The sequence below is a fragment of the Carcharhinus amblyrhynchos genome, chromosome 6 (genome assembly GCF_965287045.1).
Source record: "Carcharhinus amblyrhynchos chromosome 6, sCarAmb.v2.hapA, whole genome shotgun sequence".
Classification (NCBI taxonomy): Eukaryota; Metazoa; Chordata; class Chondrichthyes; order Carcharhiniformes; family Carcharhinidae; genus Carcharhinus; species Carcharhinus amblyrhynchos.
In genome coordinates, this window is record NC_137329.1 from 118,603,246 (window position 1) to 118,629,857 (window position 26,612).

The following is a 26,612-nucleotide window of genomic DNA, read 5'->3' on the forward strand; positions in this document are numbered from 1 at the left end:
CCATTGTTCCTTCTCACTCAGAGAAACCCCCTGCAGCCATTCCTGTCAGTGGCTAGGGTCAGTGTCTATTTTCACAACATAAAATCCAAGGCTTTTTTAAAGTCCAACATTTCCATATATAATTCCAGGGTTTTTCTTTCTGTCATCATAACAACAGAGTGGACACAGAAACAATGTGATTCCTCTTGTGGGGAAGAGCATAATAAGAGACCATCAATATAAAATATCCACTAAGATGTCCAATGGGGATTTCAGAAGAAAAATATTTACCGGAAACTGATGAGAATGTGGAACTCACTCCCACAGGGAGCGGCTGAAGTGAAGAACAAAGAAAATTTTAGCACAAGAACAGGCCCTTTGGCCCTGCAAACCTGCACCGACCATGTTGCCCTTTCAACTAAAGAGTAAAGATGTATTTAAGAGGAGGCTGAATAAGTATATGAGGATAAAAGAAATAAAGATGTATGATGATAACTTTGGATGAGAAAAGACAGAAGGAAGCAGAATGAAGCATAAACGAGGTTGGGCTGAATGGCCTCTTTCTGTGCTATATATCCAATGTAATCCCATGTGTTGCTCATTAATAACTAGCTAAACAAAATAACGAGAAATTATCACTTTTAGATTTTGAAAAGTTAGTATCATAGAAGTCTTACAGTGCAGAAGGTTTTTCAGCCCATCGAGCCTGCATAGATAACAATCCCACCCAGGTCCTATCCCATAACCCATATATTTACCCTGCTAGTTCTCCTGGGTGGCGCAGTGGTTAGCACTGCTGCCTCACACTGTAAGGGATCCAGGTTCAATTGGGTGACTGTCAGTGTGGAGTTTGCATGTTTTCTGTGTCTGTTTTATTTTATTCACTCATGGGACATGGGCATTGCTGGCTTACCAGCATTTATTGCCCAAGAGCAGCTGAGAGTCAACCACATTGCTGTGGCTCTGGAGTCACATGTAGGCCAGACCAGAGAAGTACAACAGATTTCCTTCCCTAAAGGACGTTAGTGAACCAGATTGGTTTTTCTGAAAATTAACAATGGTTTCATGGTCATCAGTAGATTCTTAATTCCAGATAGTTTTAATTGAATTCAAGTTCCACCATCTGCCATGGCAGGATTTGAACCAGGGTCCCCAGAACATTTGCTGAGTGTCTGGATTAATAGTCTGGCGATCTTACTACTAGACCATCGCCTAGTGGTATTATCTGCGGGGATTTCCTCCAGGTGCTCCAATTTCCTCACACAGATCAAGGATGTGCCGGTTAGGTGGATTGGCTATGCTGAATTGACCCTTAGTGTCCAAAGATAAATAGGTTAGAAGCATTAGCAGGGTAAATAAATCTGGGTAAAAGTCAGTGCAGACTCAATGGGCTGAGTAGCCTCCTTATGCACTGTAGAGGTTCTGTGATGGTACTAAGGGCAATCAACCCAACCCACACATCTTTGAAGTCACCTCTTTTCCCTCCGTTTTTTTAATGTTGCTAGATGATGTGTTATATCACTGTTGAAGGACTCCTGTATAAATATATAGTAGTTCCACACTCCAAAGATGTCCGGGTTAGATGGAGCCATACTAAATTGCCCCTTAGTGTCAGAGGGATGAGCTAGGGTAAATGCATGGGGTTAGGGGAATAGGGCCCGGGTGGGATTGTGGTCGGTGCAGATTTAATGGGCCAATTGGCCTCCTTTTGCACTGTAGGGATTCTATAATTCTATGATATTGATAAAGTTTTGTGTTATATAGCAAATCACCACCAGTTTATTCTCACAATGGTTTAATTTTGTAAGTGGATCATGATCTTTTCCGAGAATTGAAGCTATCATAGCTCAGCTATTTGATTTTCAATTATTCTGAACACCATCCACCAGGGTCCACTCACCTGATGAAGGAGCTCTGAAAACTTGTGACTCCAAATAAACCTGTTGTACTTTAACCCGGTGTTGACAGGCTTCTTGTTCTTCAGTGGTAGTTTTGCTAACGAGTATTTTCTTCAGCCTCTTAATAGCTGGGAAGGCCAGAAAACAATCATTTGCGTGTGTTACTCTTCACTCGGGAGTCTTGAGTAAACATGCATATTTACATACATGTTATAGTCTGAATCTATGATGGTAGAGGCTCCGACTTTCCATTTCTCCCACTCTTACAAGCTGCTGTTGGTGTTGGAAGAATTTACTTAATACTCCACCTGTCTGACCACAACGTGAGCACACTTTCCTTGGCCATCAAGTCCTGGCAGGGGACTCGAATCCCAAGTTCAGAGGTTACCTACACTGCACCAGAAGATACGCTCCAAAGTTTCAAATTATTGCTTCATTCCTAAAACACATTTTACCAAGTTTCTCAGAATAACAATATGAAAATCCACACTCACCTCCATTGATGCTTTCAGTTGGTGTTTTACTTGGCAGAGATTCTTGAACAAAGCTGATAGAGGTTTGCATGTCTCATTTGAAGATCTGTAGCAACAAACTGCTCAACATAATCTTTTTTCTGTTTGAATAGCACAATACTTATCACTGCTGCCTCACAGCACTACAGACCCAGATTCAATTCTGGCCTTGGGTGACTGTGGTGTTGCACGTTCTCCCCAAGTTTGTGGGATTTCCTCCCACAGACCAGGAAAGCGCAGGTTAGATGGATTGGCTATGCTAACTTGCCCCTTAGGATAAAAAGGTGTGTAGGTCAGGTGAATTGGCCATAGTAAATGTGTGGGGTTACAGGTATGGGGTCATAAGCCTTTTTTTTGGGGGGGTGGGGGGGGTTATGCCTCTGCGGGATCAGCTGTTTCATGCCTGCAAACATTATTCCGATGACTCATCACACTTATTGAAATTTAAAATGCCAGTCAGCCATAATTTCTATCTTCAAACGACACCTGTGTGATCCATATAATGTTAACTAAGTGTTCTTATTAGCTAGCTACGGATACTGACAGATCTGCCTTATTTTTGAAATTCAAATAAGCCACACTTGATGGGCTTCTTCTGTACACAGTAAGAAGTCTGACAACACCAGGTTCTTACTGTTTACCCCAGTCCATTGCCGGCATCTCCACATCACTTCTTCTATACTGCAGGGATAATTGAAAAATATTTCTGACGCTGGACACAGCCAAAACCTACTGTAACGTAAAATGTCTGAAAATTCCAAACAATTCCTAACAGCTCAAATGAGTGAACGTGGGATATTAATCTCAAGTGAGAAATGGATTCACAGGACTCAGTAAAATAGCACTTGCTTCTGATTAAGAGATTGTAATTCAGCCATACCGCGGTGAGGAAGGAAGTTAGCCTTAATCCAGATCATTACCCTACCTCCCCAGCCCTTTACACAGCTTGGAGAGCACTCTGCTGGGCAACATCCCTGCAGCATAGCACCTGGCGATTTTGTTCATTGAATGTTAGCATCACGGAGTAGGCCAGCATTTTTTGGTAATACCCAATCATCCACACGACGGTAGCGAGCCACCTTTTTGAACCAGAGTAGTGTAGGGACATCCCACAGTTTAGTTAAGTAGCTTCAGTACCTCAAATCAGGTAGGTGATGGTGTAGTGATAGTATCGCCAGACTATTATTCCAGAAACTATTAATGATCTGGGGACCCAGGTTCAAATCCCACTACAGCAGAAGGTGGGATTTGAATTAATTAAAAAAATGTGGAATCGAGAACCTAGTGATGTCCACGAAACCATTCTCAAAAAAAACCCCATCTGGTTCACTAATGTCTTTTAGGGAAGGAAATCTGCTGTCCTTACCTGGTCTGGCCTACATGTGACTCAAGAGCCACAGCAAATGTGGTTGATTCTTAACTGCCCTAGGGATGGGCAATAAATGCTGGCCATCCAGCGACACACATGTCTCATGAATGAATAAAAATTCACATGGGCAATTAGAGATGGGCAAAAAAAAATCGAACTAGTTGTGATTTTTTAAAGTCAGGATGGTATGTAACTTTGAGGCGATTTCCCATATTCCTGCTGTCTTTGTTCTTGAATCAAGGCAGTAGAGGTTACTGACTGGTGCAGTTGCAGAAAGGCCACATCTGTCCTCCACACAAACCAAACCAGGATGAGACAGTATTAAGAACATAAGAAATGAGGGGTGCAAACCATTTGGCCCATCAAACCTGATCTGTTATTCAATAAAACCATGAATCACATTAAAGATGTGACTGAAGGTCAGACATACAAATAAAACTATTCCTACACCTAAAGGAGGAGATGGGAATCATAAACTGTCAGGCAGACTTTTATTTTCACAAAGTTCCAATAGTCAATACATTTTAGAAGAAAGTGTTTGGTCTCTTGGTGGTGAAACGTGGCTTGTGCTGTTGACGCAAGATTCGGTGTGGCAGAGGGAACTTGATCTTGGAGTTCTGGAAAATCATTAAATGGACAATGTCAGAAACAAAGTGGTGCCTAAAAGCAAAAGATTCAAGTTGCCAAACAACTTGCACCATCAAGCTGCATCACATCCAATACTTACATGGAACTGCTTAACAGCAGGACGACGACACTTGCTGGATGCAATCTCCTCTACCTTCATGATCTGAATAGAGTGAGCCCGGGCACGATGGCGAGCTCCCATATCACGGTCTACAAACAGTGGCAAATAAAGAAAGGCATCAGGAAACCAAAACAAATAATACTGAAGAGTTATGCCTCTGCGGGATCAGCCGTTTCATGCCTGCAAACATTATTCCGATGACTCATCACACTTATTGAAATTTAAAATGCCAGTCGCCCATAATTTCTATCTTCAAACGACACCTGCGTGATCCATATATGTTAACTAAGTGTTCTTATTAGCTAGCTATGGATACTGACAGATCTGCCTTATTTTTGAAATTCAAATAAGCCATCATGTTTAAGGACAGCCCGCATCAAACAACCAGGTGCTGCTAGTCTGAATTCTCCAAATCCACCACAACTTAAATGTCAACTCAAATCTGAATGCAGCTTTTTAGAAATTAATGCCAGAAGATTTCAATCACTGAGATGCCTTTGAAGCCAAAAACATTTGATCCCAGATTATTTTTTAAAATCTAGAAAATACATAAAGGCGACATTGCAATTACATGAGGCTCTTCAATCTACCAAGCCCACATTCTTTGATGCTTTATCATAATTAAACTAAACATTGACACAATCTAAAAATAACTAATAGAAATGTTCAAAAGCCCAGTTACAAAATTAAGGCAAAGAAACATCTTTAAAAAGGAAGGGAAGAGGTGGGGGAAGAGATAGAGAGAGAGAGAGAGAGAGAGGGGCTGGGCCTCAGGAGTGAAATTACAAGTTTTGGAAATAGTGAGTCAATGGGGGTGGGTTAATCAGAATTTCCCGAATCGATTGTCCCCACCACCTACCAATGATGTAAAAAAGTTGGGACTCGTGTTTCCATCTATTTAACTATGAATCATAGAATCTCTACAGTACTTTCGGTCCATCGAGTCTACACCGATCACAATTCCTATCCCCATAACCTCATTTATCCTAGCTAGTCCCCTGAGACTGCTGGACAATTTGGCATGGCCAATCCACCTAACCTGCACATCTTTGGATTGAGGGGGCAAACTGGAGCACCCGGAGGAAACCCACACACACACACACACACACACACACACACACACACACACACACACACACACACACACACACACACAGGGACAATGTGCTAATTCCACACAGTGACCCAAGCCAGGAATTGAACCTGGGCCCTGCCGCTGTGAGGCAGCAGTTCTAACCACTGTGCTACTGAAGTAATACTTACTTCCACGTTCTTGAATTTTAAAAAAAAGTCACACTGTGGGTTATTCCCAGTGATATAGAATATTTTGAAATTGCTGTAATTTCAAAGTTTTGCTGCTTTTATCCAGACCCAGGTTGCGATCTGGTGAGAGCTTGCTGTGCATAAACCGCCCACCACATTTCCAACATTACAACACTGAACACACTGAAATACTTCAATAGTTATCAAATACTTGGCAAACCCTTTATGTGCTTATGTATTTAAATGTTAGTTGGAATAATGCTTCATGGATATATCCAGAGTAGCTGAAGCCACTTGATGCAAGGGCAAGTGGGATTGTGTTATAAAAGATTTTTATTTTTCTCAAGTCTGAGGATGTGAAACCAGCTGCTGAATGTTTTTAAGTGAAGGGAACAAACACCCCTGAACCAGCCCTCCTACAGTAGGACAGAATATAGTTTGCTATGTTTATTTTAACCATGCTTGTCTTCATGCTACACAGTCACAAATTTAGGAGATTGGTCATGAGGCATTAACTTGTGGCCTGCTTAATTGTGCTTTTTCTTGGGTATAATATAGACATTCTGGCAATTCTGGTTTTGACTAAAGGTTGTCTGCACTCAAAACGTCAGCTCTTTTCTGTCCTTACAGATGCTGCCAGACCTGCTGAGATTTTCCAGCATTTTCTCTTTTGGATTTAGATTCCAGCATCCCCAGTAATTTGTTTTTATTGAAGCATTCTGGTGACCTATTCCAGGAACAACCAGCTATGGAAACGGACAGAAAAATCTGGCTCAACTTTCTTTTATTCTTTCATTTTTTTGCCCATCTCTAATTGCCCACCGATGCAGGAAGAGATCTGGGAACATAGATATACTTTAATTTTAAATATAACTTTCCTTCCCTGTTTTTCAAAAACAGAACCTATTTTGAAAATTGCAGCACTGCGGAGTAACTGTTGTATACACACACGTCATGTTCCCGAATATTACTGCGTGGGTTATCCCCAATGAAGTGGTGTATCTTGATGTTGCTGTAATTTCAATGTTTAACTCCTTTTATCCAGGTCTGTGTTAGGACCTGGTGGTACACTATTTGATGCTTTAAAGAACATAAATGGAAGAGTAGATCCCATGCCCTGCTCTAGTCCATATCGCCATTCAATACACTGATGTATAATACGTTTTTAAATCATGATCTTTAGTAAATAGTGTTTTAATTACCAAGAGTGACAGATTTATACTTATTGTCATCTTAAAGTTGCAATAAGAAATCTCACAACAGCAGGTTAAAGTCCAACAGGTTTATTTGTAATCATGAGCTTTGGGAGCACTGCTCCTTTATCAGATGAGTGGAGAGTCCACTCACTTGATGAAGGAGCAGTACTCCAAAAGCTCGTGATTACAAATAAACTTGTTGGACTTTAACCTGATGTTGTGAGACTTCTTACTATGCCAATCCCAGTCCAATGCCAGCATCTCCACATCACCTTAAAATTGAGCAATTCAATCCAATATTTTGCAGTTACCGCTCTGCAGATGTAGAAACATAGACAACAGGGGCAGGAGGAAGGCATTTGGTCCCACAAGCCTGCTCTGCCATTCATAAGGGTCATTGCTGATCATCCAACTCAATAACCTAATCCTGCTTTTTCTCCATAACCTATAGAAACCTATATGTAGTACTGATAAAATGCAGAATTTGTTGAATAAATCTTGGTTAACTACCAAGGTTAGCTAGGATTTTGTATCACAAAATCACAACTAGGTCTAAAACGTGACAGTTCTACACAACCAGGGAAGTATCTGGATATTCATTCATAATCTGTGTTTCAAACGTGGAAAGTGGGTTTTTTTGGAGGATTTTTAAAGATGTGAAGTGGAGCAATTTACATTCAGGATGGTGTCATGTGGGGCTTCTGTTGTGCTAAATTATAAGTTCTGTTGCATATCAGCAGAATTAAGCACAAAAAAACCTTGCATTATACACGTGCTGCAATTGTTTTCTATAATTCACGTTACTCTTCAATAAGAGCAATTGTCCTAGATGATACACTTTACACCATAAAGCTACTTACAGCACTGAGTGACAGCACCAGCAGTGGTCAGGTCCCTGTACTCCCTGTACATATTGTGGGTTCCACTTCGAGAGTCATAACGCAACCAGATACCAAAGTTCTTTACTTTTGCGGGTGACTTCTCAAAAACCTGCAACAATTAAACAGTCATTAGCCACGCTGCGACAAAATGCAAACAGAAGCAAATCCTAGTCCCAGATCATTCATATTTCAGATCCAAGATCCCTGCGGGACCCATTCCCCCAGATTTTGTTTCGGGGATGTGGTTCAGAACAATACACAGGAGCTGCCACCTTTCTCTCAATATTCACATCAGACTGTGGATGAATAAGGTCTGCTTTAAAGGGGGCAGATGGTTCACTGGAAAAAGGAGTGGAATTGAAACAGTCTCAGATGTGGTCCATGCTTTTCAGATAGATTCCTAATATATTCTAAATAAAGTTTGAAGTAAAGCAATGCAATGGGGGTGAGTAACAGGAATGGGGTGGGGCTGAAATCAGCCTCTCCAACATGTCACCAACTTCAAGGGCTCTCCACATCTTGAACGAAAGGGCATTTTAGGAGATTAGACAAAATGGAAAAGATGAAAATAAAAAAATCTTCAAGGCTGTAGAGGGAGATGTATTGAAATTAATTATGAAGACCATAACAGCAGAACAGACCCCAGCACAGTTCATCCACAGATGAATAAAAGCACTGAAAAGCTTGAAATGGATAAAGATCTCCACTCAATGGAAATAGAACAAAAAACAAGACTAGCAGCAGGCCATTCAGACCCTTCTGATATTCAATAGTCATGGTTGATTATCTACTTCAAATCCAGTCCAATATCCACTTCATACACAAAGATGTTTGTCTTGAACGTACTCTTGACTGTGCATTCAGATTCCAAAGATTCACCGCAGCCCTTCAACTACTGCGTTCCTCATTTCAGTTGTAAATAGCTAATACCTTATTCTGAGATTTTGATCTCCAACACCCTCCCTGCATCTGTCTCGTCAAGCCACCTAAGACACGGCGTTTCAATTGGATCTCTTCGAATTATTTTAAATTCCAAGGGATATAGCCCCAGTCTTCTCAATCTCTCCTCTGAGGATGACCCTCTCGCCCAGGATTCTGTCTAGTGAACCTCATCATTTAAAACATTCTATGCTATTTTTCCTTCCAATTTGGATAATTTCACACTTCCTCACAATCATGTTCCACCTGCCATTTTCTTGCCCACTCACTCAACCTGTCAGAACCCTTGAATCTTCCTCACTGCTCGTTTTCCCACATAACTTTGCATCATTTTGGATACATTCCACTAAGCCCTCTCACCCAAGTCATTTGATATACATTGCAAATACTGTAGCTGAGGTCCCAGCACAGATCTTGCAGTACTTCTGCCAAACCAAAAATGATCAGTTTGTTTCTGTTAACTTATCTGCAATCAATACATTTCCTCAACTCCACAAGTCTACTTCTGAGAAGCTCCTATGAGGTTTGACACATGGGTTTCAATGTTACTTAACATGTGTGCATTCACACAATCATGCTAACTGTTACTCTTCTGTTAATCAACCATCAATCCATGCTACTCAGGTGGCACGTTCTCAAATGAACACCAAAAGCAGGATTTGTACACAAGGTGGTTAATGCAGCATACTTTTCACTATTAGCCAAGGTGTAGAATGTAAGAGTGCAGAATTTACTAGTTTATTCACAGCTAGATACCACAATACAACAAGTATGCAATCATACTGGGTGTCATGGTGGTTAGCACTGCTGCCTCACAATGCCAGGGACCTGGATTCGATTCCTGGCTTGGGTCACTATGTAGAGTTTGCACATTCTCCCCGTGTCTGTGCAGATTTCCTCCCACAGTCCAAAGATGTACGGATTAGGTAGATTGGCCATGCTAAATTGCCCCTCAGTGTCAGGGGGACTAGCTAGGGTAAATGCATGGTGTTATGGGGATACAGCCAGGCTGGGATTGTGGTCAGTGCAGACTCGATGAGCTGAATGGCCTCCTTCTGCACTGCAGGGATTCTATGATACTAGAAGGTACAGAGGTAGTTTTGGCAAATGGAGAATTTTAGCTAAGTAAAAATTAGTGGAGTTTGGTCTTGTTTAAGCAAAGGAGGCTGTAATGCAGGTTCTAGAAAAGCATGTATAGGAAGGATGGATTTCCCCTGGCGGTGTTCAATACCTGAGGTAATAGATTTAAAGTAAGGATAGAAGGATTAGAGGGGAGTTAAAGAGTATGTTTTTCACCCAGACAGTGGTGGGGGTCTGGGATTCACTGGCAAAGTATTTGAGGCAGAAACCCCCTATAAATAGATAGCAAGATTTGGAATTGACAATAGCTATAGGGCACTTTAATATTTATCAAGTTCACCTGCCAAATATGGATCAGCAATGCAATGTGAACTGCGATTCATTAGTCTAATCTCAATGCTTCTGAGGCACAAGTTGGTCTTAAATGGCTAGCGAGCATTCCTGCATCTGGACTAAAATGAAGGAAACTACATGGGCGACTTGGCTATTCGGCTACCAGAAGACCAAAGGGTGGTGAAAACAGAATTTGGGAAGTTAATGAGCTTCTCAGCGTTGTCTACATTGACACGCAGTACCTGCAACACAGCACTCCAACATCACATACAGAAAAATTGATAATTAAAATGGTACACATTTTTAAACAGCTAAACAAACAAATTTACCAGTCCACAATAGACTATTTCGCCGGCAGACTTTTTCAGCTTCTTCATCAGTGAAATGAAGTACCAGAATCGAGATTTGGCAACAATATGATTTGGAGCAAAGATGCGCATCCGATAGAGCGCAGGGTTAGGCTCCTTAGCCGAGGGCAGGCGCCGCCCAATCACCTTGTATTCCTTAAGCTGAAATACATGTAAAATATAAATGAACATATCATCCATAATAAACATATCTCACATCCTCACCACAATTCATGTAGCATCTTCAATTTCACTTTGTGAAACACAAGTTTCCAAAGGCGACAAGGTGCAATTAATTTCTGCACACTAGTAAAAAGGCATTAAAACAGTAAAGAATAATGTCTTTGGGTTTGGTGTGCAATATCAGAGGTAAACAGCACTATCTACAAAGTGGCATAAATAATACCCCCCTATTTTCACTGTTCCTTCAAAACACATCCACACATTGGCATTTCCCCATCAGCATTTTGCCACTAGTGGAAATACAATTTTCTATCTTCATCAAGTCACACCACTGAAAAGTGGTAATTTTAAACTGAAAACACAAAATTTCCAGAACTAATCAACATCTGCAGGAGAAACTACTTAACGTTCTGCTGAAACGTCAGACCTAAAACAGCTCCCCACAGATGCTGCCAGCACTGCTAGCTTTTCTGTCCTTTATAAATGAGCTAACGTTTCAGGTTCAAAAACAGAAAAATGCTAGATAATCTCAGCAGGTCTGAAAGCACATGTGGAGAGAGAATAGAGCCAACGTTTCAAGTCTAGACGACCCTTCATCAGAGCTCCGGTCATCCAGGCTCAAAATGTTGGCTCTATTCTCTTTCCACAGGTGCTGTCAGGCTTGCTGAGATTTTCCAGTTATTGTTTCAGATTCCAGCATCCACAGTATTTTGCATTTTATCTTAATGTTTCAAGTTGATGATAACCCTTCTCATCAAAAACCTAACTAGTCAAAGGATCATTTTTGCCTCTCCACAAATGCTACTAGGCATTTCCAATAATGTCCAATCTACATTCCACAATTTCAAGAATTATCCTGTTAAAAATGAGTATGGGGGGGGGGAAGGGGAGGATAAGGTGGACAAATTTAAAAAGATGCTAAAGGAGAATAACTCCAGAGTTTTGATTGACCCATTCACTAAAGCAATGTCTAATATGAAGTCTGCACTTGATTCAGAGTTTAATTTATTATATAATTTCAGCTCTGATGAAGGGTCATCCAGACTTGAAACGTTGGCTCTATTCTCTCCCAAGATGCTGTCAGGCCTGTGAAATTTTCCACCACTTTCTGTTTAACTTATAACGTATTGGATGTAAAGTTAGTGGCGTTTCTTCCCCTTTTTCTCTGCACAAAGAGCAGGTATTAAACTGGCCCCAGTTACAGCACCGGGAACCAGGTTCTGCTCCTGCAGCCAGAGATAGCACATGGCTCCATTCTCCCCCGTCACACACACAGCCATGGCCGCCATGTTGAAGGATCCTCCTACAGACAGGACAAGATTATATTAACGTTTGCCCTTGCAGCGGAAGCCTTGTTAGGCCCTCCAGCTTCCCTCCCCGCGGGCTGTAAGCCGCCTATTCCCAGGCGGTGAAGCAGCAGCCGCTCCCGGTCCCCAAAGCCACATTCCCGCCGCCTGAACATACGGTGCCCGAAGCCTTCATGTCGCCTCTCGCTCGCCTGCCACTGAAAAGAGGAAATTACGTCGCCAACAACCCCGCACGACACTTCCCCCTCCACAAGAAGTGACGGCACTGACTGCGTGTGCGCTGCGTAAATTGCCACCGTTCATTGGCTGAGGCGACCCCTCCATCACCGGAAATGACAACGGCCAAGGTCTCACTGCATCTGATTGGTTTAGATGCCCCCCACACGACCTCACCGGAAATGACGACGGGGAGTGCACTAAAACGCCCTCACCGGAAATGAGGTCTTGGCTTTCGAACGTGGTGGCTAATTGGTTGAAATTTCCAAATTAAAGGATTTAAATGAAGGAAGAGCGGGACCAGGTTATTCACAAAAACATTTAAAAGTACAATCAGTAATTAAATGGAATAAACGTTCAGTAATTCAGACAAAAACTCTTCCCGGTTTGCACCAATCAGGTGCGCGCTTTGACACAACCCCCAAACCCCGCCACGCTAATTGGTAAAGACTGGTTTCGCCGATCATCTCCACGTTGTTTGTAGCTGACGGAATAGAATAAAGTGTGAAATAGAATATAAAACCCTGCTTTTTTTTTCTTAATTGATTTTAAATAGGGATTAGTTCCGGGGGGGTCACGACCCCAGTTGGGCCCCACACTTCCGGTGGAGCTGCAGCCGCGAGGTGTTGGCGCCGGGACTGAGGGAAGGTAAAGGTGGCACACGGGCGCACACACACACAGCGCAGCGGCTGGGACCCAGTGGCTCCACACCTCCTTTCCCACCGCCACATCCTTTCATTCCCCATCTGACTCTCCTTTTCTTTTACTTTCCCCCCCCTCCCTGGTACTTCCACTCACCCTCCCCATTTCACCCACTCTCCCCTGGCAGCCCATCTCCCCCCACGCTCCCCTCTCTTCTGACAGCCATCTCCTCTCTCCCCTGGCAGTCCATCTCCCTCATCTCTTCCCGCGCCCCCTACCCCCCACCACTACCACTCTTCCCTGGCAGATCTCCTCTTCCCTCACTCCCCTGGTAGCCCATCTCCCCCGTTCTCGGGCAGCTCATCTTCCCCCACTCTCCCCTGACAGATCCTCCCCCTCCTTTCCCCTTCCCCTCCCCCATTCTCCCCTGGCAGCCCAAATCCCTTCTCCCGCCCCCACTGGCACCCCACTCTCCCAACCCCTTGCATTCCATTCGTTTTTCATCTCCTTTCCACCCCCCCCCCCACCCCCACCACCACCACCACCACCACCCCCTGTATGCTCCCTCCCCTCCACTGGCACCCCACACCCCCTCCCTCTTGTCCCATGGCACCTGTCTCCCACCCCCTGACGTCCCACCCCTTCCCCCTTGTCCACCCTCCTTCCTTGCCCCAATCCCTCCAGCTCTCACTACTTTGCTAGCATTCTTGTTTTTCACCTGATCGCACCCTCCCACAGGTCCACATTACAAAAGATCCACTTCTATTTTCCGGGGTAAATTATTCTTTGACATGCTGATAAAGTGGTCTCTTTCCCACAAAGACCCACACAGGTGAAGGCTGTGGGTGGGCGTGAGACTCGCTCATTTCCATCAATATCTTTCTTTTACTCCGATGGATTTGATAAATTGCTGATACCCGTTATTAAAATTGGACTTTGTGTTGAAATTTGTATTCCACTTCAGCAGCACCTCACCTACCCTCTTTTTTTTTTCCCCCCTGGTCAGGAGGAAAGAGGATAAAGCAACTTCACTACTAAATTTGAGATTGATGTCTTTGATTCTGTAACTTCACTCTAAAACAGATGCTTGAGGGTACATTTTGCTCAGGATGTCAGGCTATTGCATCATACAGCACAGTAGCAGCATCCTGTTCCAGCAAAGCAGGTTTTTAGATAATGGCAGAATTTACTGCAGTCTAATTGGGGTGGAGGGGCATGATTGCTCAAATAGGTAGAATGCACAGGAAAATAAGCGTCAGCTAGTTTCTGCTGAGTTTAGTATCACTGGTGTATGTGAAAATCAGCCGTGCTTTTTTTATTTGTTACCACTGACAGATGCCTAAAGTCTGTAAATGGAAAGAGAGCAGACCTACTGTCAAGAATAGGTAATCGGCAATGATGGATGAACAAGCACTGTTGGGTCTGAACCCAAATGCAGATGCCAGCTTCAGGCAGAGGGTGAGTTGAGTTTGAATTAAAATAATGGACAATCTCCAACACCGTTTTCTTCTGCTGAAAGGGACTTAATATTTTGTGTGTGAAGATTCAGTGCATGTTATCTGATAAACAATATCAACGTGAAGCAAATCGATAGCCAGTTCATCACTGGTGTTGTATTATGTATATAAATGTTAAATTTGTAATTTTTAGTGTGGGGTATGAGCAAATTCCATAAAATTAATGGAAAATAAAATATCTGAAGAAAATTCAGGCTTTTCATAGAACCATAAAATGCCTACAGTGCAGAAGGAGGTCACTCAGCCCATCGAGTTTGCACCAACAACAATCCCACCCAGGCCCTATTCCCATAACCCCACGTATTTACCCTACTAATCCCCTTAACACTAAGGAGCAATTTAGTATGGCCATTCAAACTAACCCACACATTTTTGGACTGTGGGAGGAGCAATTGGAGGAAACCCAGGCAGACATGGGGAGAATGTGCCAACTCCACACAGAAGCTGACTCAGGCCAGGAATCGAACCTGGATCCCTGGCGCTGTGAGGCAGTAGTGCTAACCACCATGCCACACTCTTGCTATAATTCAAATCACCAAACTCAAGCCATGTTCTTGTACACCACAATTATAATCTCTTCTTCTAAACTCTGGAGTATCGGCCTAAATCGTTCAATTTCTGTTCATTACACAAATCCCTCATCTCTGGAATCAATCTAGTGAACGTTCTCTGAACTACTTCCAATGCAATTGCATCTTTCCTTAAGTAAGGGGGCCAAAACGGTATACACTACTCCAGGTGTGATCTCACTTAATGCTTTGAACAGTTGCAGCAAGATTTCCCAACTTTTACACTCTATTCCTTTTGCAATAAATGCCAAAATTCCAATTGCCTTCCTTGTAACCCACTGTACCTCTGCATACTGGTTTTCTGTATTCGTGCACGAGGACACCCAGATCCCTCTGTCCCAAAGAACTCTGAAGTTTCTCCCCATTTAAAGAATTTTTTTGACAAAAATGTATAATCTTTCACTAAACTACATCACATTTTGGATCCTGAACTGTCCCTGGCTCCAGAGTTGATCATTTTATGTTAAGATTTCTTTCTCTCCTCCTATGACAGGGGTGAATGGATTTGTCTGAGGCAATTTGCTTGAGATAATGGCTGCCTCCATTCTTTATTTGGCTCACATGGTGGTGATTATCCTGTGTCACTGTCCTCGATTCCAGTCCCTTTGATTATTCTGTTGTAGGTGGCACCGAGATTGCAACACAATTAGAATTGTATATATAACTGTTTTGAAACTCTGTATCATTGGAGAAGTCTCCACGTTGACCAGTGGAGATGGTCTCCCCAAGAATAGAAGCTGCTTGACATTTGAACGAAAGATGCTGTGTGAATGTTGGTCTAAGATATTCCACAACATGAGCTTGCCTTCATGAGCAATGAGCTTACAGAGCTCTGCAAGGTGATTGAGCCACTCCCCAGTATGTCAAAAAGCTTCCGAGGGGAAAAACACTTGATCCTGTGATCATTTAATTCCTCAAAAAGCAACGCAGCAAATATCCATGAATGGAATGAAAGGTGAAGGGCACTGTTTGAGCTGAATAGAAACAATCCAGAGGCCTTGCTACCCCTATTGCTCGGGAGGCACTGAACTTGGAGCAAACAGGATAACAGGATTTCCCGAGCTTTGTTTGGTTAGCATCGGAGACTATTTGTGCATGGCCTTCGCTGTGGGCCAAACAGGTTAAGTAGAATCAATTCTGTCGAATTATCATAGAATCCCTACAATGGAGAAGGAGGCCATTTGGCCCATCGAGTCTGCACTGACCCTCCGACAGAGTTTGACCCTAGGCCCTCTTCCACTGCCCCAGAAGGAGGCCATTTGTCCCAGTATGGAACTTTGGAATTGTGATCCAGTTAGTCCCATTCCCTAATTTCTTCCCCATATCCCTGCAGTTTTCTTACGTTAGGCCAATTTGTTTTTGAAAGCTGCAATTGAATGTGTATCCACTGGCCTATCAGACGGTGTGTTCCAAATCCTAACCATTCATCGTGTAAAAAGTATTTGTCTTCCTTGAATATTGACTCGATTTAATCTGAGCTCAAAATTGGACACCATAATCTAGCTGGAGCAGTACTGGTGGATTATCCATGTTTGTGGTAGCCATGATGTGGAGATGCTGACATTGGACTGGGGTGGCCACAGTAAGAAGTCTCAATACCAGATTGAAGTCCAACAGGTTTATTTGGTAGCATGAGCTGTCGGAGTGCTGTTCCTTCATCATGCCTAATAAACCTTTTGGACTTTAACTTGGTGTTGTGAGATTTCTTAGTATCCATGTTTAGTATGCTTGCTGTGCTTTATAAAGCCCTGGGTCCCACATATATTTTAAGGCTGATTACATGCAGTCTCTGGAAGGAATAGGCCTGATGGCTGGTTCTTTCTCTTGTTGTGATTCCTTGTGCTCTGATCACAGTAAAACTGAGGAGAGTGACCTGGCATACAGGAACCTGTCCTTGAAGGGTCTTTGGTCGCCTTTGGGAATTAACTCCTGAACCTCCCAGTGACCAGCTGAATAAAGTCAGCATCTTCAGGTCTTCGAAGGCATGTGAGCCAGAAAGTCCCAGGGCTGATAATTTAACTGTACAGGATTAGATGATCTCAGCTGAAATCCTGTTGGGGCACGTTGGTTGTCCTTGGTACCAGCTGTGGTCATGTCCGTGCTAGTGTCTGTGCATGCTCCAGAATTGCTTGTTGACAGTCACTGTCTGAGTGCACGGACAATGAATGATCACTTGGCGAGCCTTTGCATCTGTAAACTGGGGCGGCACAGCGGTTAGCACTTCTGTCTCAGAGCGTCAAGGACTCGGATCTGATTCCAGCCTCGGGTAACAGTCTCTGTGGAGTTTACACATTCTCCCTGTGTCTGCATGTGTTTCCTCCGAGTGCTCCGATTTTCTCCCACAGTCCAAAGATCCGTGGGTTAGGTTGATTGGCCGTGCTATATTGACCCTAGTGTCTGGGGGATTAACAAGGTAAATATGAGGTTATGGGAATAGGGCCTGGGTGGGATTGTGGTTGGGGTAGACACAATGGGCTGAGTGGCCCCTTGCACTGTAAGGATTCTATGAAAAGATTGGCATCTTAAGGAGGGAAGCAAATCAGGGAACGAGAAAAGGTACCTATCCAGGATGAAAATATTAAGCTGTCTCCCTCTTTTTTTTGAACCCATTCTCTAGGCTTTGGCATACTTTGAACAGCTGAAGGTTTCCCAGCATGCGTGGCAAGTGTGTGCTGAAGCGTTAGCACAGGGAATATACAGGTAGGAGCTTGCATGCACTTTGCTCTCCATTGTATAATTTTTGTAAAGGAAGCTTGCGTGTTGTTTTAGAGGTAGATGGGAGAGGAAATTAAGCATGTCCGGTTTTCTGTATTTGGGTTGGTGAACTTTATGAATAATTGGTGCTGTATCTCAACAAGAAGAGACAAACCAACTGCAATTGTTTTTTTTTCCTTCCCCGCAGTGATGACCATGTAAAATTCTTTTGTATTCAAGTATTAGAACATCAAATTAAGTTCAGGTAAGAGTGCGTATATTATGCCACATGTGCTGTATGGTATCTGTCTGTAGGTGTGTGTGGGTGGGTGGATGTGTCTGTGGATGATGGGAGGGTGTGCGCATGGATGTGTCTGTGGGGGTGTGTGTGTGTGTCTGTGTTCCAGAAAGCGAAGGACTGAACTGCAGTCAATTTTTTACATGCTTCATAAGCTTTTATTTACAGTGCGTACAGTAAAGATGCAAATTGCAGCACCACAGCTTCAGGCCGCTTCTATATATAGGAACACCAGTGAATCCCAAATTAATGCTCATTACTTGAATAAAATTAAATATTCAAAACATCTACTGTTCGATTTGATCCAGTGGTTGGCAGCACTTGCTGAACAACCCTGACTCTGCCAATAGCCACACTAACAACCAATTTAAGAGAATCACTTAAGCTCATAACATACCTCATTTATCTTGCTCGAAGCAACATAGTGTTCGTATACAGGGATGTACTGGCACTGGAAGGGGGTGAAAGGAGATTCACTGGGTTGGCTTATGAGCGGAGCCTGAGTAGACTGGGGCTATAGTCATTGGAATTCAGAAGAATGAGGGCGGATCTTGTAGAAACATATAAGATTATGACAGGAATAGATAGAAGCAGGGAGGCTGTTTCTACTGGCAGGTGAAACTAGAACTAGGGGTCATGGGCTCAAAATAAGGGGGTGCAAATTTAGGACTGAGTTGAGGAGGAACTTCTTCACCCAAAGGGTTGAGAGCATGTGGAATTCCCTGCCCAGTAAAACAATTGAGGCTACCTCGTTGAACGTTTTTAAGGCAAGGGTAGATAAATTTTTGAACAGTAAAGGAATTAAGGATTATGGTGAATGGGCAGGTATGCGGAGCTGAGTCCACATAAAGATCAGCCATGATCTTATTGAATGACGGTGCAGGCTAGAGGGGCCAGATGGCCTACTCCTGCTCCTAGCTCTTATGTTCCTTGCAAACAAAAGGAATACGTTCAAGCTTTGCATCTTTTTTAAATTATCCAGCAGCTCGGGGAACCTAAATTCTCTGCTTTCTCTAGAGCAATGCCTAGAGCTAATCAGAGTCAACTGGCCAACCAACCAGAGTCCCTGTGTCCTATAGTATAAATTGCTGTGATAGTTTGAAATTGGGCATTTTTGCATTTGTCCTGATGGGTGCAAGATGAAAAGCTTCAGCAACATATCTTTTTTTAAGAAATAGTCAATTGCTGTGCGATTAATATTTGTGTGTGTGTATAAATTGATTCTACTTTTAGAATTCATTGAGAAGCCATTTCTGCAGAAATATTAATATTCCCTAGTTATTAATTACTACTAGCGTGATGTTTTCTAACTGTGTATTGAGCATGTTAGTTTAAGTCGCAAAGCATGGTATGTAAGTGTTGTTGAAATTGCTTGATCCTTCTCAGTGTTACACTGAGTGAAGGATCTTGAAGGAGGAAACATGATCAGGGTGAAAGTAGTGCACACAACTGGAAAACATCCATCAGTGTTACTTTTTGTCGCATTTCTGATCAATGGCTTCGTCTCTTTCTTTAATTTTGTTGTAGATGTTGTGATCTTTTGCATTGTTTTAATCACTGAATCTTCAAACCTCGGTTTGCGTTTGCTGTAATCATTTTTCCATCAAGTCCTTTAACCATTATAATGGAACCTTTCATGCTGTAATTACTGTCATTCAGTACACCGCTATCACGAGCATTGTGTTAGGATTGACTGACTAAGAGGATTTTTGTATTTGGAAGGACCTGTCTCCACTGGCAGGTGGCTAAGTAAGCAGATGATAGCAGATTTAAAAATAATTGTCAAAAAAGCCTTGGGCCAAAGGAATATGAAGAGAAGAATTTTTTCAGCGAGTTGTGACCTGTAATTTACTGCTCAAAGGGCAATGGAAGCAGATTCAACAGTAACTTTTGAAAGGGTGTTGGACATGTATACTTCAAAGGAAAATATATAAAGTGCTATGCAAAAAGCACAGGGCAATGATTTGATTTATTGTTACATTTATTGAGATAATGAAAAGTATTGCTTCTTGCACGCTATACAATCAAAACATATCATTGATAGAGTATAGAGTGGAAAAGGGAAGGAGAGGGTTCAGAATATAGTGTTACAGTCATAACTAGGGTGCATAAAAAGATCAGCTTAATATATGGTAGGTCTATTCAAAAGTCTTGATGACAGAGGGAAGAACCTGTTCTTGAGTCAGTTGGTACATGGCCTTGGGCTTTTGTATCTTTTTCCCAACAGAAGAAGATGGAAGCGAGAATGTCCGAGATGCGTTGGTCCTTAATTATGCTGGCTGCTTTACTGATGCAGCAGGAAGTGTAGACTGAGTCAATGGGAAACTGGTTTGCACAAAGAACTGGGTGACGTTCACAACCCCTCGTCGTTCCTTTCAGTCTTTGTCAAAGCAGAAGCCATACCAGTGGGCCGAAATACTAACAGGGTTCAGGGAGCTGGTCTAGGTATTGTGGGCCAAATGGCCTCCTCCATTGCACTCGGAGTGATTTTTCTAAATCCATAGATTTGGTTTCAGGACAGACTCACAATTCTTCACGTTGAAGGTAGAAATATTTAAATGGCAGGAATAAAATGACTGACCAACCAAGTCCAAATGGCAGTGTTGAGATGTTTTCATTTTCCCTTTTTGAATTTTGCCTTTTTGAGCGTTTGCCTTTTTTAACCCATGGATTTTCACATGACTTATTTCAGTGTGCTGTTGGGGAATATGTAGCTGGCATGACCTTAGGAGCACACTGCCTTTTTTGCTGAGGGCTAAGGATGATAGTTGTCTGGTGCCAGTGTGTTTGGGAGTAAGCTTCCAGCTCTAAGTCTGTGAGATTCAAGGTCACCAACAGCATTTAGTTAGGGCCTCTGTTTATAAAGTTGACAGGGAAATTGGATGCAGTGAACTCTGCTGTATGTGCTGTGTGGTGTGCCACAATGACTGATCCTGATAGATTGACAGTCGTAACTCAGTTGACAACAACATGGTCTCGTCTTCTTGAAGCTTTGGGGTTAAGTCCTAATTTCAGGGACTTGAGGGAGTGCTGCACTATCTTTCACATGAGATGTTAGGTTGTGGTCCTGTTATCACCCTCAGAAGACCCTGCAGCATTCTTTGGAAGAGAAGGAGAATTCTCCCTAGTGTCGCAACTTCCATTGACATCCCTAAAGTATACTTTCTGGTCATGAAAATATTACTGTCTGTGGGAGCTTGCAATGCACAAGGTGGCTGCTATGTTTTCTACATTACAAAAGCGATTACAATTCAAAAAGGGCTACTTAGTGCTTTGAAAATGTTTTTAGTTTGTTTACGGTTATCACAAGTAGGCTTACGACAACACTGCAATGAAGTTACCGTGAAAATCTCCTAGTCACCACACTCAGGCATAAGAACATAAGAAATAGGAGCAGGAGTAGGCCATCCAGCCCTTCAAGCCTGCCCCGCCATTCAATAAGATCATGGCTGATCTGTCGCTGCTCAGTTCCACTTTCCCGCCCTCTCCCCATAACCCTTAATCCCCTCTCCTATCAAAAACCCATCAACCCGCGTCTTAAAAATATTTAGCGAGGCAGCCTCCACCACTTCAACGGGCAGAGAATTCCAGAGATTCACCACCCTTTGAGTGAAGAAGTTCCTCCTCAACTCCGTTCTAAACCGCCCCCCTTTTATCTTGAGGCTTTGCCCCCTATTCCTACTGTCTTTTTTGAGCGGGAAGAGTCTTTCCACCTCTATCCTATCCATCCCATTCATCATCTTATACGTCTCAATGAGATCTCCCCTCATTCTTCTAAACTCTAATGAGTACAAGCCCAGTTTATTCAGCCTCTCCTCATAGCTCAACCCCCTCAACTCCGGTATCAGCCTAGTAAACCTCCTCTGCACTCCCTCCAAGGCCAAAATATCTTTGCGCAGGTGCGGCGCCCAAAACTGCACACAGTACTCCAGCTGCGGCCTCACCAATGCCCTATATAGCCGCAGCAAGACCTCCCTACTTTTATATTCAATCCCCCTCGCTATGAAGGCCAGCATCCCATTCACCTTCCTGACCACCTGCTGCACCTGCAAGCTGGGTTTTTGCGACTCATGCACAAGGACCCCGAGGTCCCTCTGCACCGTCGCCTGCTGCAGTTTTTCGCCCCGTAAGTAATAGTCCTTCCTACCATTCTTCCTACCAAAGTGGACCACCTCACACTTGCCAACATTAAATTCCATTTGCCATTTCCTGGCCCATTCGCCCAGCCTATCTAGATCCTTCTGCAGACTCTCCACACCCTCCGCACAATTTGCCGTTCCCCCAATCTTGGTGTCATCAGCAAATTTCGACACTCTACACTCGGTTCCCTCCTCCAGATCATCTATATAAATGGTAAAAAGCTGAGGCCATGTATATGCCACTGAGGCATCTGTTTGGGTACACTGAGGGAGAATTTAGCATGGCCAGTGCACCCAACCAGCACGTGTTTCGGACTGTGGGAAGGAAACCGGTGCACCGGGAGGAAATCCATGCAGGCTCAGCACAGATAGTGACCCCAGCTGGGAATCAAACCCAGATCTCTGGCACTGAGATGCAGTAAAAAGTCTGACAACACCAGGTTTAAGTCCAACCGATTTATTTGATAGTAAACTCACTAGTGACTTTTTACTGTGTTTACCCCAGTCCAACGCTGGCATATCCACATCATGACTGAGAGGCAGCTAACCAATATGCCACTGAGCACCGCTGTATTAAACAAGTCTTTCCCTTTTAATAATAAAAGAACTCAGGTGTAAAATGTTGACTTGACTGTATGGTCTGAATGATACTGTGGCATTCTAATGTGACTTCCTATTGCAAGCTATTTTTATTATTCCAGCCATGTCTTGTGAATGTTGTGTATAAAAAGTGAGTGTGTTTTTATGTAACAGGTATGCTGTTCTAACTGGAGCACAACATCAACTCATTAGACAAACCATGATGACCTGGCTTCAGGCTCAGGTGAGTTGTGTCACTGCCCTGTCTATACTTACTGCACCGACCAGAATCCTGAAACTGGCCACCTGACTAGGAATGCATGAGCTTTCAAAACTGGTTCTGGTTCTTGCCTTGCAAGTAACTTTTAAATAATTAACTTTGTCATATGGGAAAGAGCCAGGGAGCGGAGCTAATTGGATAGCTTTCATAAAGTTGGCATAAGTGTGGTGGGACGAATGGCTGCCTTTGTTATATTATTCTGATAAGAGATGTGAGGAGGAGAAATCTGGATCTTTTGTTTAAAATTGCTTCTGTCCCTTCCTTGTGAAATTGCCATCTCATCATTATAACTTGTGACTAAAATGTTTTATTTTTGATTTCCTGATTTCATTTATTATGGTCACATACAGTGAAAAGTATTTTTTTTGCACGCTATACAGACAAAACATACCATTCATAGAAATGGAAACTAGAAAATATAGAATGTAGTGTCAGACTTTTGTATCTTTTTCCCAACGGAAGAAGGTGGAAGAGAGAATGTTCGAGGTGCGTGGGATCCTTGATTTTGCTGGCTGCTTTTCCGAGGCAGTGGGAAGTGTAAACAGAGTCAACGGATAGAAGGCTAGTTTGTGTGATGGATTGGGCTACATTCATGATCTTTTGTAATTCCTTGCGGTCTTGGGCAGAGCAGGAGCCATACCAATCAGATTGATACATTCTTTCTGATGCATTCTATCAGAAAGAACACTTTCTATGATGCATCTGTAAAAGTTGGTGAGAGTTGTAGCTGACATGCCAAATTTCCTTAGTCTTTCCTTAGCCTTCTGTTTGCACAAGTTCCTGACTCTGTGGATAGCAGGTACTTCTGAACATCTCTTAAACGTTGAACCGTTTTACCTTTTACTCTCCACAGACGGTGAGTCTACAGCCAGAGAAGACTTTTATTCGCAACAAAGCGGCTCAAGTCTTTGCTATGCTTTTTTTAGCGGAGTATCTTACTAAGTGGCCCAAGTTTTTCTTTGACATTCTCTCAGTCGTTGGCCTCAATCCTCGAGGAGTTGACCTCTATCTGCGAATCCTTATGGCCATCGATGCGGAAGTGGTAGATCGAGACATTGTTCATACAGCAGAGGTAAGAACGGTGAGCACAAATTTGATTTTTCACGTGTATGATCTGTCCTCACTTGTTTGACACTAAAGTATGCAACTGGCTTCAAAAGTTGTGATTTTTGTAAAGTGTGTTGTTGCTGTGCCATGAGTTAAGTGTATGCAACTGCAGCACATAGCTATTTCTGGCATGTTCTCCTATTAGTGAAATTTAAACATTTATGTGCCTCTTCTCAAAATAGCTGGCACTTTTGCACTAATAAATCATAGAATTGCAGAACCCCTCAGTGTAGTAGAGGTCCTTTGGCCCATTGAGTTTGCAGCAGTTCTGACAAAGTATCTTACCCTACCCTGTAACCCCACAAGTTTCCCATGGCTAATCCATCTAACCTGCACATCTTGGAACTGTGGGAGGAAACTGCAGCACCTGGAGGAAACCCACTTAGATGCAGGGAGAAGTGTGTGGGTGGCACAGTAGTTAGCACTGTTGCCTCTCAGCGCCAGGGATCCAGGTTTGATTCCAGCCTCGGGTCGCTGTCTGTGGAGTCTGCATGTTCTCCCTGTGTCTGTGCGCGTTTCTTCTGAGTGCTCTGGTTTCCTCCCACGCTCCAAAGATGTGCGAGTTAGAATGCTTGGCCGTGATAAATTGCCCCTTAGTGGCACACTCAGTGGGCCAAATGGCCTCCTTCTGCCCTGTAGACTATGTGCAAACTCCACACACATTACTCTGTTTGGGGCTGATTTGTCGGTCTGTTGGCCAGTGAGAACTTAGATCGGATTAAAAAGCAGATTGTATGAGTTCCTGAAATTCGGTATGGAGAATTTGAGAGTTGGAAAGAACAGAAAGCAATTTTACTGAAAATTTAAAGGCTGGAGAATAAAAGGAATTTTTATTTCACTAAAGAATTCTTACTAATTTATGTTGAACCCCATAGCTAACTTTATAGAGAGTCAATGCACCCACTTTGAGTTCAAAATATGTTATTTCTCATCAGTTCTTGTATGCGTTACTTTTTTGAAAGCTTGTGGAGCCATGATTGCGTTGGTGGCTGTGTCCTATTAGTACTTCAATGATCTGCCTACTCTAGGCAGTGCAGCAAGTGTTTGATATTCCATTATTAGGCTTGATGTCTGTTCAATTCCATGTGGTGATTAGGGATAGGAACTTTAGTCATGCCTCTCCCTCTGGCACATTGGATGCACCAAGGACAATCGTGATAATGGCAACTCGTGACTAGCAAAACCTCGATGTAAAATGGTTGGTATTCCTTCTCCACTCTGACTCTTGGCTTTCTGTGTATCCTGGCCTCCTGCATGCCTCCCCGTTTTGTACCAACATCAGCGACAGACCCACTTAGTTCTTATTTCTCAAACGCCTTCCTGAAGCACTCTACCTTGCTATTCTCCATCTTTGGATGTCTCCTTAAACCTCTGTCTTTCTGTAGGCCTATTATAATAGTATATTGCTATTTTTCTGCCAACTGGTTATGATTTTGAATTTTGTAGTATCGCATATATGCTGAGTGGAAAATCCAACAGCTAATCACAAAACTAAACATTCGTTTGCACAGAATTGATAAATATAATGGTGTTGGAGGTGGGTTCAAACTGATTTAATTATAGTGCAAGTCATATCTGTCTGCATTAGGTTCACTCCCTGCCAGCCTTAGCATAATTTCCAAGGTTCTTGATTTAGGCAAGTTGTACTTTAGGATAACCATAGAAAGGTTTATAGCTTAGGCAGCATAAAGCCTTTTTTTATGCACCTTACTTGGTGAGCTTCTTCCTGTACGTGCTATCTGTGCGTACCCTAAACCTGTCCTCTAATGAAGGCATGTCCATTGTATGGATCCTGAAAAATAGCAGAATTGTTACGTATTTGAATGGTTGCATGATTTCTTTAAGCTGATCACATGATTCCCTGATATCATTAGGGCGTTGCACAGGGTGCTGTTTTACTTTTCAGGTTGTATCTACAGGCCAGAGCTCTGAGAATATAACTGGTGCATGTTGCAAACCGCGTATTTTCTTTTTGTTTAAAACCCGCAATGCCTAACATAGTTAGATTGCTGAGTGAAGATTTGGAAATTTTAATTCCGAGTACAAACGACAAGTATAAATACTTGATTGAGTTCATCTGTTCACTTTTTAAGTGTTTAATTCCCTTATCCCTTTCATTAAAAGTGTTGATCGCGTTTGTAAAAACAATATTATTAAAACAATCTTTCAACAAGTTAAGTATGTTCTGTCACGACAGGAGTGTAGACGGAATACTTTAATAAAGGATGCAATGAGGGAACAATGTATACCTAATCTCGTGGAATCCTGGTACCAGATCCTGCATACCTATCAGGAGACCAACTCTGAACTAACATGTCAGTGCCTTGAGGTTGTGGGAGCCTTTGTATCCTGGATTGACTTGAATCTGATAGCAAATGACAGGTACGTGTTTGATTGGACACTTTTGTTTTCAGCCAAAATTATTTTTCTCTTGATTGTTGTAAAATAAAAGGCATCCATCTGTTTATATAAATAGAGCCCCATCAGAATTATTTGTGTAATTCTCCATCATTGGTATGTGTGTGAATTAGGGCTT

The 26,612-nt window shown here is 42.7% G+C and overlaps 2 protein-coding genes and 1 non-coding gene across 4 annotated transcripts in view; 1 reads left to right on the forward strand and 2 right to left on the reverse strand.

The window, feature by feature from the left end:
- Window positions 1-4,232: 4,232 nt before the first annotated feature.
- rpl18a (ribosomal protein L18a) lies at window positions 4,233-12,279 on the reverse strand. The gene is made up of 5 exons (XM_080191296.1): window positions 12,193-12,279; window positions 10,528-10,707; window positions 7,826-7,955; window positions 4,486-4,595; window positions 4,233-4,375 (listed from the first exon to the last, which is right to left on the reverse strand). Exons 1-5 carry the CDS (start codon window positions 12,208-12,210, stop codon window positions 4,283-4,285), a joined length of 531 nt encoding a protein of 176 aa, XP_080047422.1. The 5' UTR covers window positions 12,211-12,279; the 3' UTR covers window positions 4,233-4,282.
- Window positions 10,777-10,907, reverse strand: LOC145344631 (small nucleolar RNA SNORA68). Its single transcript, XR_013886927.1, has one exon. It is a non-coding gene; the product is annotated as a small nucleolar RNA SNORA68 (small nucleolar RNA).
- A 515-nt stretch (window positions 12,280-12,794) lies between the features above and the next one.
- The window catches only part of xpot (exportin, tRNA (nuclear export receptor for tRNAs)), a 58,048-nt gene continuing 44,230 nt past the window's right edge, over window positions 12,795-26,612 (forward strand). Inside the window, exons 1-7 of one of the 2 annotated variants that reach the window (XM_080191297.1) lie at window positions 12,795-12,899; window positions 14,229-14,351; window positions 17,597-17,679; window positions 17,882-17,938; window positions 22,864-22,933; window positions 23,823-24,050; window positions 26,274-26,458. In XM_080191297.1, the coding sequence (XP_080047423.1) occupies window positions 14,289-14,351; window positions 17,597-17,679; window positions 17,882-17,938; window positions 22,864-22,933; window positions 23,823-24,050; window positions 26,274-26,458 (686 nt within the window). In that variant the 5' untranslated portion in view covers window positions 12,795-12,899; window positions 14,229-14,288. The remainder of the gene's footprint in view (window positions 12,900-14,228; window positions 14,352-17,596; window positions 17,680-17,881; window positions 17,939-22,863; window positions 22,934-23,822; window positions 24,051-26,273; window positions 26,459-26,612) is intronic. The other variant, XM_080191298.1, reaches the window with a different exon arrangement.

Bases quoted from the DNA above. Each gene is read 5' to 3' on its own strand.
- rpl18a (XM_080191296.1), bottom strand. The intron at 7,956-10,527 runs GTAAATTTGTTT...TAATTGTTGCAG, and splicing joins AAATAGTCTATTGTGGACTG to GTTTTTGAGAAGTCACCCGC. The intron at 4,376-4,485 runs GTAAGTATTGGA...ATGATTTTCCAG, and splicing joins CTGCTGTTAAGCAGTTCCAT to AACTCCAAGATCAAGTTCCC.